The sequence below is a fragment of the Amblyomma americanum genome, chromosome 6 (genome assembly GCF_052857255.1).
Source record: "Amblyomma americanum isolate KBUSLIRL-KWMA chromosome 6, ASM5285725v1, whole genome shotgun sequence".
Lineage (NCBI taxonomy): Eukaryota > Metazoa > Arthropoda > Arachnida > Ixodida > Ixodidae > Amblyomma > Amblyomma americanum.
In genome coordinates, this window is record NC_135502.1 from 32,089,906 (window position 1) to 32,106,824 (window position 16,919).

At 44.4% G+C, this 16,919-nt stretch overlaps 1 protein-coding gene across 4 annotated transcripts in view; it reads right to left on the minus strand.

Annotated features, from left to right (window-relative positions):
* Positions 1–7,763, minus strand: part of LOC144136563 (nephrin-like) — a 590,467-nt gene extending 582,704 nt beyond the window's left edge. For 3 of the 4 annotated variants that reach the window (XM_077668964.1, XM_077668968.1, XM_077668966.1), the window contains exon 1: positions 6,860–6,923. In XM_077668964.1, the coding sequence (XP_077525090.1) occupies positions 6,860–6,908 (49 nt within the window). In that variant the 5' untranslated portion in view covers positions 6,909–6,923. Of the gene's footprint in view, positions 1–6,859 lie in introns of all 4 variants that reach the window. The other variant, XM_077668967.1, reaches the window with a different exon arrangement.
* Positions 7,764–16,919: the final 9,156 nt, after the last annotated feature.

Consider the following 16,919-nt stretch of genomic DNA (forward strand, 5'->3'; position numbering starts at 1 on the left):
CTAAGGTAGGTGATGTAATTACTTTTGAGGTATAGCATAACGAACCTACATTTAAACGCTGCTTTTTGTCTAGAGCCAAAGTGCACGGTAAGCCTAAAATGTAACGTGAATAAGACAATGCAAACGCAAACAGCGAAACGAGATTTTAACTCAAGGAGGATAAATGCAAGTGCATCTGTTATGAATTTATATGGTAGGAAGAGCGTTGCGTAAAAGTATTAGCTAACCCAGCTTAAATTTAGTCTTCAGCACTTAGTATTTTTTTTCTGTTTTCGTGTTTACGTCTCAGTTATCCTGTTCGCGTTTGATTTAATGCCGTAGTTCGCAGGGAACGGCTATTTTTGTACACAGGAAACCACAACACGAATAAAGTAGACTAACGTCAATTGTGTGCGCTATGGATCCTCATGTTGACTACCCACTAGCCCGAACCCTCACCCTTCTAAGTTCCCACTCAGTTTGTCAGAATTGGACTCTGCTTTGTCCGCTTCCTTTCGAAATGGCGGCACTCATTTTGTGGGTAGTAGCATAATACTTAGGCCAACATTTAAAGTTAATGCGACCCTTTGAGTAGTTAAGCAGCCAGCATCATGCCTGCATAGTTTACGTCAATTTTGTTCTCTTTATTTTCCACTCATTGCGTGTGCCATTTCCATTCAGCACTGATACAGTGGTCAAAACCAGACGCTCCAAAGTGCCTCCGATAATGGCACCTTTCTCCTATTTCGTTCAACTACTATTCACCAGCTGTATTAGTCTTATCTCGTACCATTTACTGCAGCATCATAGGCCAGAGAACAAAAGCAAGATAATATTAATTAGCTTAGGTCCAAAAAAAAATCCAAATGGCCATAGGCAGGGTATGTAATGAGAAGAGTAGTGACCTTACATTTATCTTAGGGTATTAGTAGATTCCAAGGAAAGGAAAACGTAGAAAGGCACAACGGAGAGACAAGTGGATGGATGAGGATAGGAATTAAGAAGAGATAGGTGGCCGGAGCTGGCGAAAAAGCGGGTTGACTGGTTGTCAGCGAGAGAAGGCTTTTTCCTGCAGTCAAAGTAATTGGGGATAATGGTCTGACAATGATGGTGGTGATGGCACAATACACTGCTTTCAGTTATAGCAAGGTACTGAAGATTCCCTTTCAGAACTTGCGGATACTGAAAAAGAGGGCAAAAAGACTTCAACGCATCTTTTCCCACAAATGTTTACTTCTTGTCTGATCCTATAGAGAAACACACGAAGTTTTTCCACAGCTAAAAAGTCCGAAGCCTGATCAGAATAGCTGCTATGTTGGCTTTACTGCGAGCAGCATTGAAACACTCTACCAAATTCTGTAGCGACGTGGCTTTTACGTCTGTAAAAGCGGACGTTTTCTGCACGCGCACCTGCAATAACTAAACCCTTTCTTCTATGAAGTCTGTTTTTCAACGCAATCTGAAGTGTGTTTTCATTCATGCGCGTGCCGGACTTTGGCAGTGTTTTATTCAAAGAGCGCCAAGAAAAATATCCCCACAAACAACAGAAATCTTTTACAACAAAAAACAAGCGGAGAGATGTAAGCCAGCCGTCGTTAGGGGTTCAAGATGAAACGAAAAATTACGGTACCTGAAAAGCTCCTCCTCTCAAAATATTTGCTCAGTTCTACGTAACTGCTGCATGCGTACCAAAAGAATAATCTTCAACAGAAACATCAGTTCAGAGTAAGTCCTTTTCTTTTGCCCTTCTATCCTGTGTGATATGCCGTGCTGGATTTTGAACTGCATTCTTTCTTAAGACACGTCTAAGAGCGCCGCTTCTAAAAAATAACCTTCTAACCAGGTTTGGTTCCCCGCAAATCATTGTTTTGAATCCAGGCTCCTCCGACCGACATTTGACAGGTAAGGTCAGGATGACGCACAACGCGTTTGTTGGAGATTCGTGGCTTGCGCTGGAAGACAATCAAGATGACGGCGGAAGGTAAGCATGGCGCACGAATCGAATTGAAAGAAACACTGGCAGTCGGGATTAAAGGCAGTCAGGTGCAGCTAGTGTTGTTCTGTATTTTGCGATGCCAAAACCCGCTTTTGCAGTGCACTGCAGGCGCTGTTAAAACTTTACGCGGAAAAACTAAGTAAATTTTTTATATATGCCGAGGAATGACTAAGGAAATTTCGGAAGTGGTCGCAGCATCTGTGGTAAGATATTGTCGATCTGAAAATTTACTCTAAGCAAGGAATACTGCAAAAATGAGCTATTTGAATAAAAACAGTAGAACTAACGTTAGTGATGAAAACTCTTTTAAATTTCTAAAGTAGCCCAACGCAATAAATAACTGCGCCTTGCTTATAAGGAAGAACATTGCCTATTGATCAGTAAAATGCAGCCAACAAATCTCCTGCGTTGGTTTATTTTCAGGACAGGGCACGTATTACGATGGCTAGATAGCCGCTAGTTCTTAACGTTGACGGAGTGGATCTCAAGAGAAGGCAAGCCTAGCATGGGGCGGCAGAAAGTTAAATAGGCGGATGAGATTAAGAAGTCTGCGGGTATATGATGGCCGCAGCTGGTTAATTGTCGGTACATGGGAGAGGCCTTTGCCCTGCAGTGGGCGAGTCGGGCTGATGATGATGATGAAAACCTATGAGCTGACTTCAGATGCCTGACAAAGCAAAAAAGACTTGTAGAGCTCAGTTAACATACATGCCTCTTTACCCTTTCTATAATATAGAGTAGAATAGTGGTCATTCTTACGCTCGTCTTGAGATTCGCTACCGTCAGCTTGTTTTCTTGGTGAGAAGTGACGGTCACACAAGACAAGGAGAAGATGGAACGCATGAAAAGGTGTCTTGTCCTGCCTTCTTTCTTCTGCTTATTGTTTGTGGCGCCGACTGCTCCCAAAGATACGCAACAACTAGCGCAGCAGGAAGCTTTACAGAGGCTTGATAGGTATCTTAGTTTTGGAGCTTCAAGCTTACTTTTGTACGTTTTCTTTGCAACGCTGACAAGCTTACTTTTTATTCTTAACTAAATTAACACTAAAGGGTGATACAAAGCGAATACCACACTCGACAACAAGTCACGTTTAACGAGAAAAGAGCTCGATTAAGCCACAAGAAAGAAAAATTGAAAACTTGCAGTAACGACTACCAATGTCCGGTCATGTGCAGTTCTTGCTGGCCGCGCCTACTTCACCGCTCTTCTTCGCAGAGCAATTTAGACAGGAAGATACCATCGCAGTATGACGGAAGCGCGGCAGGAAGTGCTGTCGAGATACGCGAATGCGAAACATATCTCACCCTGCTTTCTGAAGATTAGGCCCGCATAAAGTCGGTGGTCGTAGCGATTTCAGAAGCGGTATCCAAGCACTAGCTCTGAGGGATATTCGCGGTTAGTGTTCATCTGTTTGCGGGTCAAGCGGTTTCAGTTTAACTCGACACAGTGAATCGGCAACTTTCACCAGGCTGCATGTGCTCTCAAATCGGAAATATCCTGACGTTTCATTCGTTCGAGAAACGAACCGAGTACGTACCACTCGGTGCTTCTCAGGCATAAGTGAAGCCGCCCGCTTATTTTTCTCCCCCGCCGGACGACTAACCCACGACTTCACGCTGTGCTGTAGTCGATGCCTCGCTGGATTCACATTAGGCCCCTGGCATGGAGCTGTCATTCACAGGAACTCCAGCGCACGGGCTGTCGCGCTCTGTAGGAATCAAATCGCTGAAGTCTAACTATGAGGCTATGAGGGACGTCGTAGGGAAGGGTTCCGCAAATTTTCGACCACCTGGGGTTCTTCAACGTGCACTGACATCGCACAATACACGGGCCTCTAGCATTATGAAAGCTCCTGTAAAGGGTGCATCACGGCAAGCTTACAGTGCTTGAGAAGGAACGCACTTTACAAATCTATGTTATTAGGACACAGGTTGCGTTCAAATGGCAATATTCAAATGGAAACCAGAAACATCCTAACGAGGTGTAGTGCCCGGTACCGTGTTTGTGAGGAGGAAAAACAAACATTCCCACGTAAGTTGCGCACAGCTTTCAGCAACTGATTTTGTATTACGCTGCAGATACCGGTCGCGTTGTTCTCCGATGAGTGCTGAAGGAGGAAACATAGGAACGAAGGTGGGATAGCCGAAATTCACGTCATGCGAGATGAGTAAGAAAAGGGTTGCTTAAAGATGAATTGCCTTCAGCGTGCTGCATGAAATTGCAGCCCATTTCTTCACAAAATTCATTATTTCGCACACACCACTTTTAAACAGGTAAGCTAACATTGCCGTTAATTGAAATGCAGATCATAATAATGCTTATTTTCTTTGTTTAAAGCAGAAAACATCTTTTCTCAATTCCAGATCAAAAACAGAAAGCGCCCAAGGACGGGGAACGGTTTTTCGGTGCAGTGCGCATGTCTCATCAAGATGACAGGTTACGAAGGAAAACTTAAACTCTTATGAGGCTGGTACACTACACAATATTTGAGGAACCCAGGACGTGTGTGTGTGTATTTTGTTTTTTAGCGTGAATGGGAGGTCAAAGAGCGGGTACAAACCCGGCGCAAGAATTGAGCTATGCGTAATAAAGGAATGAGCCGGTTTTGAGAGTTTGCAAGCGATGCAGTGCGGACGTGCGACTGAACCATTGTATACAAATTGCGGTGTTCAGAAACGATTTCTTACATAATTATTTAACAACTACCACTAAAAATTTGCATTTCATGATCTCTGATCTGGCCTTGCCAAGCTGCATTTAATCTACGTACCAGGAGAATAATGTTACTCTGACTTTCAAATTCTTGCTACCAGTGTCTCCAGGGTTCCCACGTTTGGCACTGTTAATTTTCAAAAAAGAAATGTTCACGGCTAGAAGGTTCCTGGTTTGTCGTTTGCTTATTGGTCGAGCAATGAGTTAAGTACGTGTTCAGAACAGCCGCTTTTTTTCATTAAGAAAAAAGGTACGTGCATGAGATAGGCAGAGAACTTCACACTCTTGACAATGCTTTTCCTCTAGTTGTAATCGGCTAACTCCGCAATCAATAGTTTTATAACATGTCGGCTTGACCTAGGTAAAAATATCTTATGATACGTTCAAGACTGCTCAATATAATAAAGAGATAAGAATGATGATATAAAAGCGAATACGCGTACGCAGGAAATTTTAGATTGAGAAAAATAACTAGTACCGTTCTTGAAAGCACTGAGCCTGTTGGTTGCGCCTTTTTCTATTTTTCGAAGTTTCCTTGTAACCACGGTCGGTATGCTAACCACCTTCCCCCTTTTTCTCCTCAGAGTACGTCATATCCTTGAAACAGGACCTTTAGGGGTATCCTCAACAAATACATAAAATATGAGGTGTACTCATATAGCTAGCAATTCAAATGCATTGAGCTTGAAAAAGAACTCCAAGGAGGACAAAACGCCTCAATACTGCCCCATTCTTTTCGTGCTTAGGTCCACCCTGGGCCTCAGTCACATTCACCCTATTTTCCCTCAGCTCGAAGCCTATTTGCTGCGCCCCGGCAGCGCAGAAAGAAGTATACATTCGTAGGTCTGCAAAGTTCTTTTTTTTCCTATCGCAAAGAACATCTCGAGGGTGCGTGTTTTAAGCAGGTACGATGCCAAAGAGCTGCCGAGTCATATTTTAAGCCATTCGGCCGACTTATACAGGGACGCAAGAAAGCGCGGAATCAAGTAAGAAGAGGAGAAGGACTCGCATGAATGCACACAAAAAGAGAAGTGCGGGTTCCCGAACTGAAACCACCGGTTTCAACACGCATCGCTGAAGCAGCCGGCCCGGCTTCCCTCCCCTTCTCTACTCTATTCCTCCTCCATTGCTCTCTACCTTTTCCCGGCGCCCACTTTTCTCCCAACTCTCTCTTTTATTTTGTTCGTATTTGGAAGCGAAAACACAGGACTCCACTCAGTGAACGTTTCTGATATTTCTGCGGCGGGCTCATGGCAAGGACGCCGCGGTAGCGTTACGAAGCAGGTACACAAGCACCTGAAGAGGAGAGATGGTCATATTCAGAGTTGAAATAGAAGCTTTCGCACGCGGGGGATTCAGAGCGCTGAAAATGAGCGTAAGCTTTTTCTTTCATCTATATTTAACAACAGCGAAAAACCACTCGCTAAAACAGTTTATTCGCGCCTTCAATTTTGTTTGCGAAAGGAAATTCCTCCGCTCAAAATAAATTCGACGAAGGATGCCGGTGAAAGCGCAGGGAGTGCAAAAGCAGCTGGGTTAAGCCGTTGGTAAAAAAAAAAAGGTCTTCCTCTGACCGGACAGCAAAAAATATTTCGCAAAGAACAAATTTCTTATGATTATCCACTGAAAGCAAAAGTATCCATTGAAGCCTTATTATGGCACCGTTTTATAATGAGGCTTATACAGACCCGTAATATAAAGTTTACTCTTTCTCAAAACCACAGGCCTACGTAGCTGCTACTCGTACCTTTCCGTGAGACACGAGTTCATCGCAAAAAGAGTGTAAAATCTATACGCCTGTTTTTAGAAGATGTGAACTCAAGCGCAAACAAACTAGTCGCAATCATATTGCAGTTTTGTTGAATATTTAAGCACAGAAATAGTCGCATGGTAAGAGCACATTTACTAAAAACGATGATCTCTTGTCGTCTTTGAGATTTCTCAGCCCAGAAAACTGAGCCGGCGATGTGCAGAACGGCTCCAGTTGCAGTCCAAAGCATATGAGGAAGAAACAGCAAACAGCTGCGACCTCTTTGTGGCGCTTGCTCGCGCCCCCTTGTCCACGTATACCCGTCCGTAGGCTCGTGTGCAGTACAAAAGCATCAGCGTTCAAATTTACGTGAAACGCAACAATGTCAGGAAGGAAAGAAGAGAGAGATATCGATTGCTTACCTGAGTCAACTCGATTTTCCACGCTATGCAAAAGCAAGGATACCTGCATGCCCACAAGCACCCTAAGGAGCGCCCCGCGTAGGCAAGTCAGGAGGGTCATGGCGGTAGCTGACAGTGGCGGCGTTAGAGCAACGTCAGAAGTTGCTGGCTGCGACGATGACACCAGATTCCCATCAGCGTACGGAAGGTTAACGCTTTGTAGGTGTAGCACCCATCGTCGGGCCTCACTACTGCGCACGCACAAATTGTAGCACTTTATCAACTCACAGACGTGTTCTCTACAACGCGAGCACCAGAGCTGTGTTGATCCCCGGGAGTCGCCTCTGCAACTGTGAGAACAACGAAACACAGTATGATCGTGGGTCAAACAAACAGCAGGGAACCGCACGCAAACGTATCCAATGTGGCAACGGATGAGAGCACAGTGCGGTTTTGGCGCTCCCGCCTGTTAGCAGCCTGTAGGATCACGGCGGACAGGAGAGACACTCACTCGCGCACAAGAACGCGCACACACCCTGTTACGCGCACTCACTGTTAAGAACGAGCTGTACACACTGCGGCAGAAAGAAGAACGAGCTATCCACGGAAAACAGATCCGGCAGCGATGCAAGCAGCCGATGCCGCGGTGGTTGCCAAAGGCGTGCAAGTTTCGCGGCTCAGATCGGGTTAGAGAGGAGGCGAAATTGGCGCCTTGCAGAAAGCCAGAGGGTCCTTTTTTTCCCCCTAATGACACGTGGACTGGCACAGCGAGACAGACGTAGGGAAGAACCACGTCCGGTGCTTCCAGTCCTGATCGGTGCCTCGCGCCCGCGCCTCAGGCACGCCAGCGAGACAATCGAATGAACCGTGCTATCCGGGAACCGGCGCACAAGCCATCGCGAGCGACGCCAGCAGACCGACTGGCGCGACCCCTCGTGGCCGAATCTTTCGCCTTCGCCGCCGCCGCTGCCGCTGCCGCCGCCGCTCTCGCCGCCGCGCTCGCCAGGGAGGAAGGAGAAAAGGGAGAAAGCGAACGTAGAACAAAGGCCTGCTCCCACGCGCCACTTCCTTCCCTTCTGTCCCGTTTTTCCCACTCGTTCTCCCTTTGGCTCGGGAAAAAAACGTATGCGGCCAACATCGGGACGCCTTGCACCGGCAGTGCCCGCAGTATATGGAAATACAGGTGTGAAGGTTTATTTCTATTTATGCCGAAGGAATGTACATGCTCATCTTAGGAAGGCAGTGTGTCTATTGCTCTGTCCGAGACGTACATGTTTCTATTATGAATTGCCGCTTTACTTAAATGTTCTATGTGTTTTGTTGTTATAGCTTGTTGTTGTTTTGTTGTTGTGAGCGCTTACAAGGTTTCTCAGCGTTTGGTAGTGCCTGCTCCACAGAAGGGTCTGGTAGCTTTCGGCACTGCATTTGCTCGCTCAAATTATTGTCCCTAGACGGTTCCGTTCTAAGCTACTGTAATTATGGTACCACTTAGTCATGGAGAAAAAAGTACTACAGTGAAAAGCAAAGTATATAAAAAGAATGTATCAAAATGCAGCCTCTTCGAGTAAGACAGATACAGACAATTTTAGTTTAAGTGAGAATGGAAAAACGTTATGGGCATATATAATGTTAGTGGCTTATTTTTCGTGAGTTCAATATTTCGCGAATTCAAGTAAAGTGGCAATATCGCAACATTTAGGGAGTGCTAAATTTGGTGAAGCAGGACTGATAGGCTTCTAAGCTGTCCTTTTGGCCTAATTATTCACAGGATCAATTCCTCAGAGGTAATTTGCGAAAAACGCGAAAATTATGTTATCACCAAAATTAAGTCGTTTACAGTGTTCGTCTTGGTCGTTTACAGTGTTCGTATAGTGTTCGTTTACAATGTTCATACTATTGTATTACATGACAAATAAAAAAACAGCCACTGTCACGTTAAGCGCTATTATTTTGCAGAGCGCCAACTTTCCACAACTATCGTTTTCTCTGAAAGTGCGTTCATACAGAGTGCTGAGACATCTAGTTGGGTTATGATCTTAAACTATATGCCTGAGAGCATTTAAACAGGCTGGTTTTAAACTAATTGCAAAAACCAAACTTCATGATCACTGCTTCTTTCTTACTGTGATTTTTATGTGTAACAGTTGGCGGGAAAGGTGATTGGATGCGGCGTCTTGAATGCAGTCGGCTTTAGTGGTTTGCATTAAAACCTTTGTCGGGAAAATGTGAACCGGTCGCAAAATTCGTCCATTATCTGTAGGAATGCGATGTCAGCCGGCTGGATAGCTTCCGTTGGCTAGAGGCAAGTGACTTACCAGACTGAAAAATCTCCACTGGCTGAATTGATGTGCCGTCATCGGACAGCAAGTGACGTCACCAGACCTAAAGCGACGTCACTTCGTGTAAAAGCATAAACAGCTTCTAATGCTAAAGCATTGCCAACACATATTGTAATTAGGCGTCCCTGGGAATTTTTTTATCCGGAAACAGGTAGCGGTTGATGGAGAAAAATGGCTGAACTTTTTATGCTTGAGTGAGGACGAATACACGCAGGAGGACGGAGTATGGAATGTTACAGTTCTTCTCAACAGGCTCAATAAAGTTGGACAAAGCGGTTGTGAAAAATGAGGCCTAGGATCTTTCAGGTAATCAGTGCTCTGAAAAAAAAAATCAGGCAACCGGTTCGCTAATGAAAGAGCGCCATTTCGTAATAGATGTGTCCCTCGCAGGCCAACCCAGTGACAGCTGAGGCATTCGACGCCGCTGCAATCGCGTGGGAGCCTCTCGCGTAGCACTTCGCCGAAAGCGTCTTTATTTTAAGGTTTGAGGTGACTGACCTCACTGCTTTAATAATAAAAAAAGTTGGATGCCCGGCTGCAGGACACTTCGTTGGGATAAAGGCTTCACAGGGAGGGGGGTGGAGGGAGCGTAACCTTTGGGACCTAAAAAAAGCGTGAAGTGGTGGAATGAGCGCTGAAATGGAAAGAATTTTTTTCAAGTCTTCGCAGACTCTCGAACCGTTGTTGTGTATGACAAGCTTTTTCATACCTCTTTACTTCTCTCGCTTGAAGAAGTGCCGCTATACTTGAAAAGAGTCAGCAAGTCCTCGCGGGAACAAAACGTGTTGCAACGAATCCGGCAATGTCTCTGAATTGCGACAGATTTCTCCACATTACTCTTCAACGTTTATCGAACGGAAATGCGTCAAAATAAAAAGTTCAAAAGAAGTTTATAATCTTTCTCTCTTATGATCGCCTCAGCGATGACTTGGAGGGTTTCATAATTCATCATTCAGGAGCGCACTGCTCACAGTGGGTGTAGCAAAAAAATTGTTGCGCCTGCTGTATGTTGCAAGCGATTTTATACCTTGGAGAGTTAATCATCTTTAGTTTCTTTTATTGATTTTGATTCTTTACATGTGCTGATGTCGAGTGATTATTCTTATCGATGTAGAAATTTGACAACTCATATTTGCTGAATGTCCTGTGAGGAGTGACTACACTTTTCTGGAAGTCATATGCATCAAATCTAGGAATTACTGCATGTAGTTTCCTTAGCTTTAATATATCTGCTCTCTGTTTTATACCAGTGGCTTGCATATGGTGATATTTGGCTCTATTAGCATCGCAAAATACTGGGCTAGAATTCTTACTGTACAACGCGGAATTAAAAGAGATTTCCGCGGTGTATTAGCAGAGTAAGTAGAGTTTTAGATTTTTTATTTTAAACAGCACTAACCTCTTTTAGCATAAGGACATTTCAACTCTACCGCAAAGATAGTGCCTTTTGCGACCTCCCCCCCCCCCCCCCCCCCCCCCGCACGCACGTAAAACTAAGAGCTTATGTAATGGGAGAACACACACAATGCACACGGTTAATCGTGTTTGAACGCTGAATATGCAACATATAGTTTGAAAAACATTAACAGTTTAACTTTTCGGTTCCGTCAGGGCACAATACAAACAGAATTTCACTTTGAAAATAGGTTGAGTGAATTCTGAACAAAGAACAAAGAATACCGCATGGCTTGTGTTTAACAAAAAATACCACATTACTTGACAATATTTTATTCAACTGAATTTTGTTATAGACAACACTGTCACAGTGTTTTACTTTCCAACAAATTTGAGCCTTTGTTGTAATGTCTGATTAGTTCCTGTCAGCGAAAACTTAAAATGTAGGCAGTCTTAGGCCGCAGGCTGTGGACATACTAAGCTTCCAACGAACTGCTTTCAGCGTAGCACGTGGGCGCTTAAAGGGGCTCTGAAACGCCTTCCGAGGAGAGCACATTAACTCACTTAATCACTGCACTGCGTTGCCATGAAAACCAGAGCCAAATAATACTCTTCTACACGCAGCAGACGACCCACAATCGCGCGTCAAAGTTGGCGAGCCCTTCCGGGCGAATTTCTCATGCTCGCACCCTCCTCCGTCCCCCTCATCTGCGTAGAAAAGGTAAGAAGTGGCCATTGGTTAGATTCTTTCAGACGTCAGGCAGCTACCGTGGCCGCGGCCAATAAGCCGCTTATGCTTATCTCCGGCGGGTCGGGAAGCTGTGCTCCCAGAGAGGGGTCGGCGAAGGAGCGCTTACCTTCCAGCGTGCAAAAAGTGTCGAGAGAGGGAAAGGCGCGAAGACGCTGAAATTCAAATTTTAACTACAGGTAACTTATCTTCTATTAAGCGCATTTAAAAAATTCTTGTTGGACAATATTTGTGAAGCGGCATGCTTCAATATCCCAGGCATGCCGCAACTTTATTAGAGCCCCCTTCACACTCCCTTTAATGTCTAGTATTTGTTTGAGTAATTTTAATATTTCTCCGAAGATGAAATGCGTTATTACTCAAACTCTAAAAGTGTTGTACGTAGCGGCTGGAATAAGTTTGCATTGTGTCCTAAGGAAAAGCTGAATAGTTTCTTATGGCACTTTAGACGCTGTCGCAAAACATCAAACTTCCGCTCTGCGTGAGCTTCACACATGAACAGCAGCCACGGTGGCTAATTGTTCATGTACAGTCTGGGTCGCAAGTCTTCAGGCCAACAAGTTTTCGCTTCAGCCCTGTTATAGAGCAATTACGGCACTATTAAGGACCGAAGCACGTTGAAATGCTAGCAGTACATTTTTCCGAATGTAGAGAAGCTTCCTGCTTGACTTGTGTTTTGAATGATCGGCTGCATAGAGCATTCTAGGGAAATTCATTTCGCTGCAGGTGAACGCTAGGGCCTTACGACTTTTGACCAAGACCGTACTTCAGCAAGTGCAGTGTGTCTGCACGAGGACGATGTAGCGAAATAAAATCCAGGCCACGGCGGTCAGAATTTGATGCAGGCAAAATGGAAAAAATAATGCCTGCGCTTTTTGTTGTGAGTACAAGTTAAAGATTATCACAGTGTCGCCATCTCGTTTCTTTCACTGCTACTTTTATCGCCCCGTTTCTTGTGGGTAGCGGTTCCATCGAAAGTGCGACAATTCCCGCGCCTCTCAGTTCCCGCGAAACATTTGCTTTTGCAGTTTTGCGTAAGTCTAATTCTTAATGGAATGCAAGACGCTCCTTGTCAACATGTTAAAAAGAGCATTTCCTCAGTACATTAGCATGTATACTTCTTGTGTTTTCTAGAAAGCATACTTTTTTTCTTTAGTTGTATACATATCGGTCTTTCGTATATTACTTCACATAGTTACTGTGATTTACAATGTGGAAAAGCCTACTTTCCCATGCAGAATGAGGGGAAGGGGGAAAATAAAAAAAACCATTAATCATTACAACGCAGAAAAAAAACAGTGGCACGAAAAGTGCATGAATGTGAACAGTAGAGACGTTAAGTAGAGAAGGGGAGGCTGGCAGCGGCAGCCTGTATTCGCCATTAAAAGCAGAGCTAGCAATTAGTGCGCGTGACGATAAGCGCAACTGTTTCAAAATTGACAGAGGCAGTTTTGTTCGCTGTTATCGATAATTTTGTCTGGCACGTAATTATATTCCTTTAATTTTCGCGCAAACATTAGTAAGTGAAATTTTTGGCAGCGAGAGATGTTAAAAACTGAGGAGAGGCTGGGAGCTTAACCAGGCGTAATGACCGGTTGGGGGCCCTGCACACGAGAAGGAGGGGGCACACGAAAAGAGAAAGAGGAGAGCGATAAAAGCAGAAAGTTCAAGCACATAATGTGGATGGTAAGCCAATTAAACAAAAATTTGCAAATTAAAAAGAGCCACAAGACGATGAGAGTAGTCGTGTTTCTTACCCTTTGCCCTTTGCTATACCACAAGACGTTTAGATTGTTGTCACAGTTGAACACTTACACTGGCACAAATGAGTCCGTAGTAAGCATTTCTGTGACACTCAGAGCTGTGTTCGTGAGCATTATAACTTGTGTCAATATCAGAATCGGCAAGCTCTTCATCACCAAAGACATGCCGAAGGTTGAGCGTACTCCCGCAAATTTTTCCGGTCTGTTATCGCGTGATGCCATCCTTAATTTTCCGTCCTGGTACAGTACGGCATGACTCCCCAAATTTTTTTCTGCAAAAACCGGTACCTACCTTTCCTTTTTGGTAGAAACTTGTTGGGCGTCTTTCTTTGTCCCTTGTCCTGTTTTACACTACCCTTACATACTATCTTCCTTTGTGGTCTTCCATTAAATAAAAAATATCGTAATGGAAAAAACACTATAAAGAAAAACGCAGCACGCCTTGATCACAAATACAGTCAATGCAAATGTAATAGTGAATTAACATAACGTATTACTCGACTGCACCGAAATATAAGGAGACACGAGGAGCTGGTACTCTGAACATACACTTCTGCGAGGAAGCGATCCGCCTCAGCTCGAATGTTTGAAAGAAGTTTCACGTATCAGTGGAGAACGTGAAATAAAGAACTCCGAATAGCTGTAGCTGCATCGTAAGCGGTTTCGCTAACGTGTTTCTTGTCAAAATCTACCAGACACTAACGTCCGATGATTCTGAGACACACGTTCAAACAAAGCATAGCGCATTTGAGCAGTGCTCGTCAACACATAAGGTGGAACTAGCTTGGAAGCCACTGCTGTACAACAATAAATCAATCGGCTTCTGCCAGGACATATACGTGTTGAGGGCAGCGCTTCCCGCATTTTCGTAAACGACCTTGAATCTGTTCTCGGCTGCCTTGGCAGCCTTTCCACATTCGCGTGCAGCCCCACGAAACTGCCGTTGCTGCCTTTGCTGCCGATGCTTCCCTGCTCCGGACAAAGTGAAAGACCGGGCGAGTTGGTTCTACATTACCGGAACAGCATGAAGCAGGGTACCCGAAAAGAGGTACACACACAGGGTGCTCCTCCGGCCTCACACCCTTGTAGCGTTTCAGACGTTAAAGATGCTTCCAGAGTCTGGAACCATCTAACTCGATACCCCGGTTGCAACACAACTGCGGCAGACGACGTGGGCGCGATGAAATAACGCAATGACGTGGAGGGTGATGGATGGCGTTAATGATGCTAAAGGTTTGAGCCCTTCACCTTTCATTCATTGTGCTCGGCGTCGCCACATCTATTTTGACGCAACCACTGTCAACACCTGCTAAACAAGCACCTTTTTGTTATAAGTGCGAAGACATAGTCTGTAGCGAGTGGCGCTGTATTTGCTATACTGCTCAAGCCACAAACACGTGTGCGCACATGGTGTGTCGTACGACCCAAGGATAAAGACGAAGAACGGCAGAAAGGTGTGGCTTAATGTCATCATGATCGAATAATGAGACCAGCGGAAATTATTTCGATGTACAGTAGCGATTATTACCGAGTAGTAAGGAATGTCAGGATGTATACTCGGTTTGCACTGACGTTCGTTCAAATCTGTTTCTGCACCGAGTGCTTCCTTTTTCACGTATATATGCACTTCTGACCGATTCTGGAGCCTAATCCAGTGTTCGCATCTGCGCAAACTTTATTGAAGTTTCCGAACGATGCCTCACTAAGATTTTCGAGGATGGGGGATAAAATAATTACTTTCTTTTGATCACCAGAAACGGTAGCCACCCTGATCTATTGTCACGGCACTAAAGTCCCGTCTCATTAGAAATTGTTCACTCGCTTTATTACCTTAAAACAACTGAGACTATATCTAAGGATCTAAGGGAAAAAAAATAAAAACACGCATACCTACTTTTCAAACTCCACCCTTCGCTCGACTTTCCTCCACGAGGAAGCACTTGCATAGAAGCCAGAATTACTTGTATAAAGGTATGTTTCTTCTGTCGCTCCACTGCAAAGCTATCACCAGCCGAATATCATTTGTATGTGGTAGTTTGGTTTTATGGTTACATTAACTTTAAAGCACCAAAGCCACTCTGGCTCTGACGGACGCCGTAGTAGAGGGCTTTGGATAATTCTGACCACCTCAGGTTCGTTAACGTGATCTGAAATTGCACAGTAGACGGGCCTCTAGCATTTCACCTGCTTTAAAATGCTACCACCACGGCCGGGATCAAACCAATGTCTTTAGGGTAAGCAACCAAGCACCATAACCGCTGAGCCAACGCGGCGACCCATGAATCTTAGTGATTTTCACTATAGGCACCACTTTTTGAAGGTAACATTGTATTTTCTTTCAACATTTTCCTTTAATGTGCAGCGCTCTAACACTCCACAACTAGACATATAGCCACAAACGTAGTAAACTACATGAAATGATAAACAGTTATTAGGAACACGATGAATTGCACACAGCCCGCTGAGTGTCTATAATAACGAGCGTGAAGTTCCGATAAGTTGTCACGCTGATGTTCAGCTTCACTAGCTGTGGTGGAAGCTGGTGAAACTTAGTTAAATGGAAGTTTTGTGGGGCTTTTCACCACCACATGATTACGTATTTTAACTTCACATCTGAAAGGGTGCGGCACTGGGAGACATGTCAAGATGCGTATTCAGACATACCTCCACTTATTTTTTTGATCACCGTCAATCGAAGGCCTAGTAATATCTCCCGAAGAAGGTCTTCCACCGGGTGCCCTTCGCACCGTCCTTTTTCCATCACCATAATCAGAAGCTCTCCAGAATGCCGTCGGAAGCATATGCATTCATTTTGCGTGAAGGAAGCAGTACCCATTTTCTTTACCTTTCAGCACCATCCCTTAGAGGTGCGGCTGCTCTGTAAGGCTGCGAAAAAAACAAATACTTCTGAAACCTGTAAGGCTGCGAAAAAAACAAATACTTCTGAACCAGTGCAGGCAGACGAGCAGTGGTATAGCAGAAAGACCTTATAACAGCACAGAAACCGAGGTATTGTGGTATTTTACAAATAATATATTTCGTTTAAAGAAATGATTTGGAAATGAACGGCAGAAAATATGCATTAGTTTCCTTAGCTGAGGTTCTAATGTTATGAGTTCTGCTGAGAGTAGGCTGGCATGCGTCAGATATTCTGGACGTATACACCATTCTCTGTGCTTAGCCTCATTGCAGCTGATGCCTTCTGAGGTGCTGAAGGTGAAGGTTTATTTACAGAAAGCTCAAAACGAAAACCTTCACAAAGGTGTTCGTAATCATCAGAATGATGAAGCTGAGGTGGAGGTATCGGCCGATTGCTTGTGGGGCAAGCCTTGCGTTATACTGCCAGTAACTATTGCGTCATGGCAACATTTTGTGTAATAAATTTTAAATAAATACTACCACTATCCCCACCTCAGTTAGGTGCTTTCTGGCGCGTCTTTGAGCTTTTCGATTACAACAAGGACCTAATTCTGTCACTTTTTTATGATAAATTATGGACAATTTCTAGCAAAAGCGCGCCTACAAGACAATGCAACAGAAAAATGTGGCTTTGTGCAACTGAGTAAATTTTCATTAGAGTGGAATGAAGTAGTACGTTCTCAAGCAAACGGCCCTTTTTGTGCCATGATAATGTTTTGGGGCATGCTAGGCGTTACGTGAAGGGCACTAAAATTACACACTTGCAGTTCTTAACTCACATTCATGTGATGTCACTCTTATGTGCATGGATCAACTGGCCCGTCTAATACCTTTCTTAAGGTCTCTTGATAGTACCGTGCTGAACTTATAAGGCTAAAAGCGTTGTCTAGAGCCGGCCTGTTCGTTAGCATTCACGT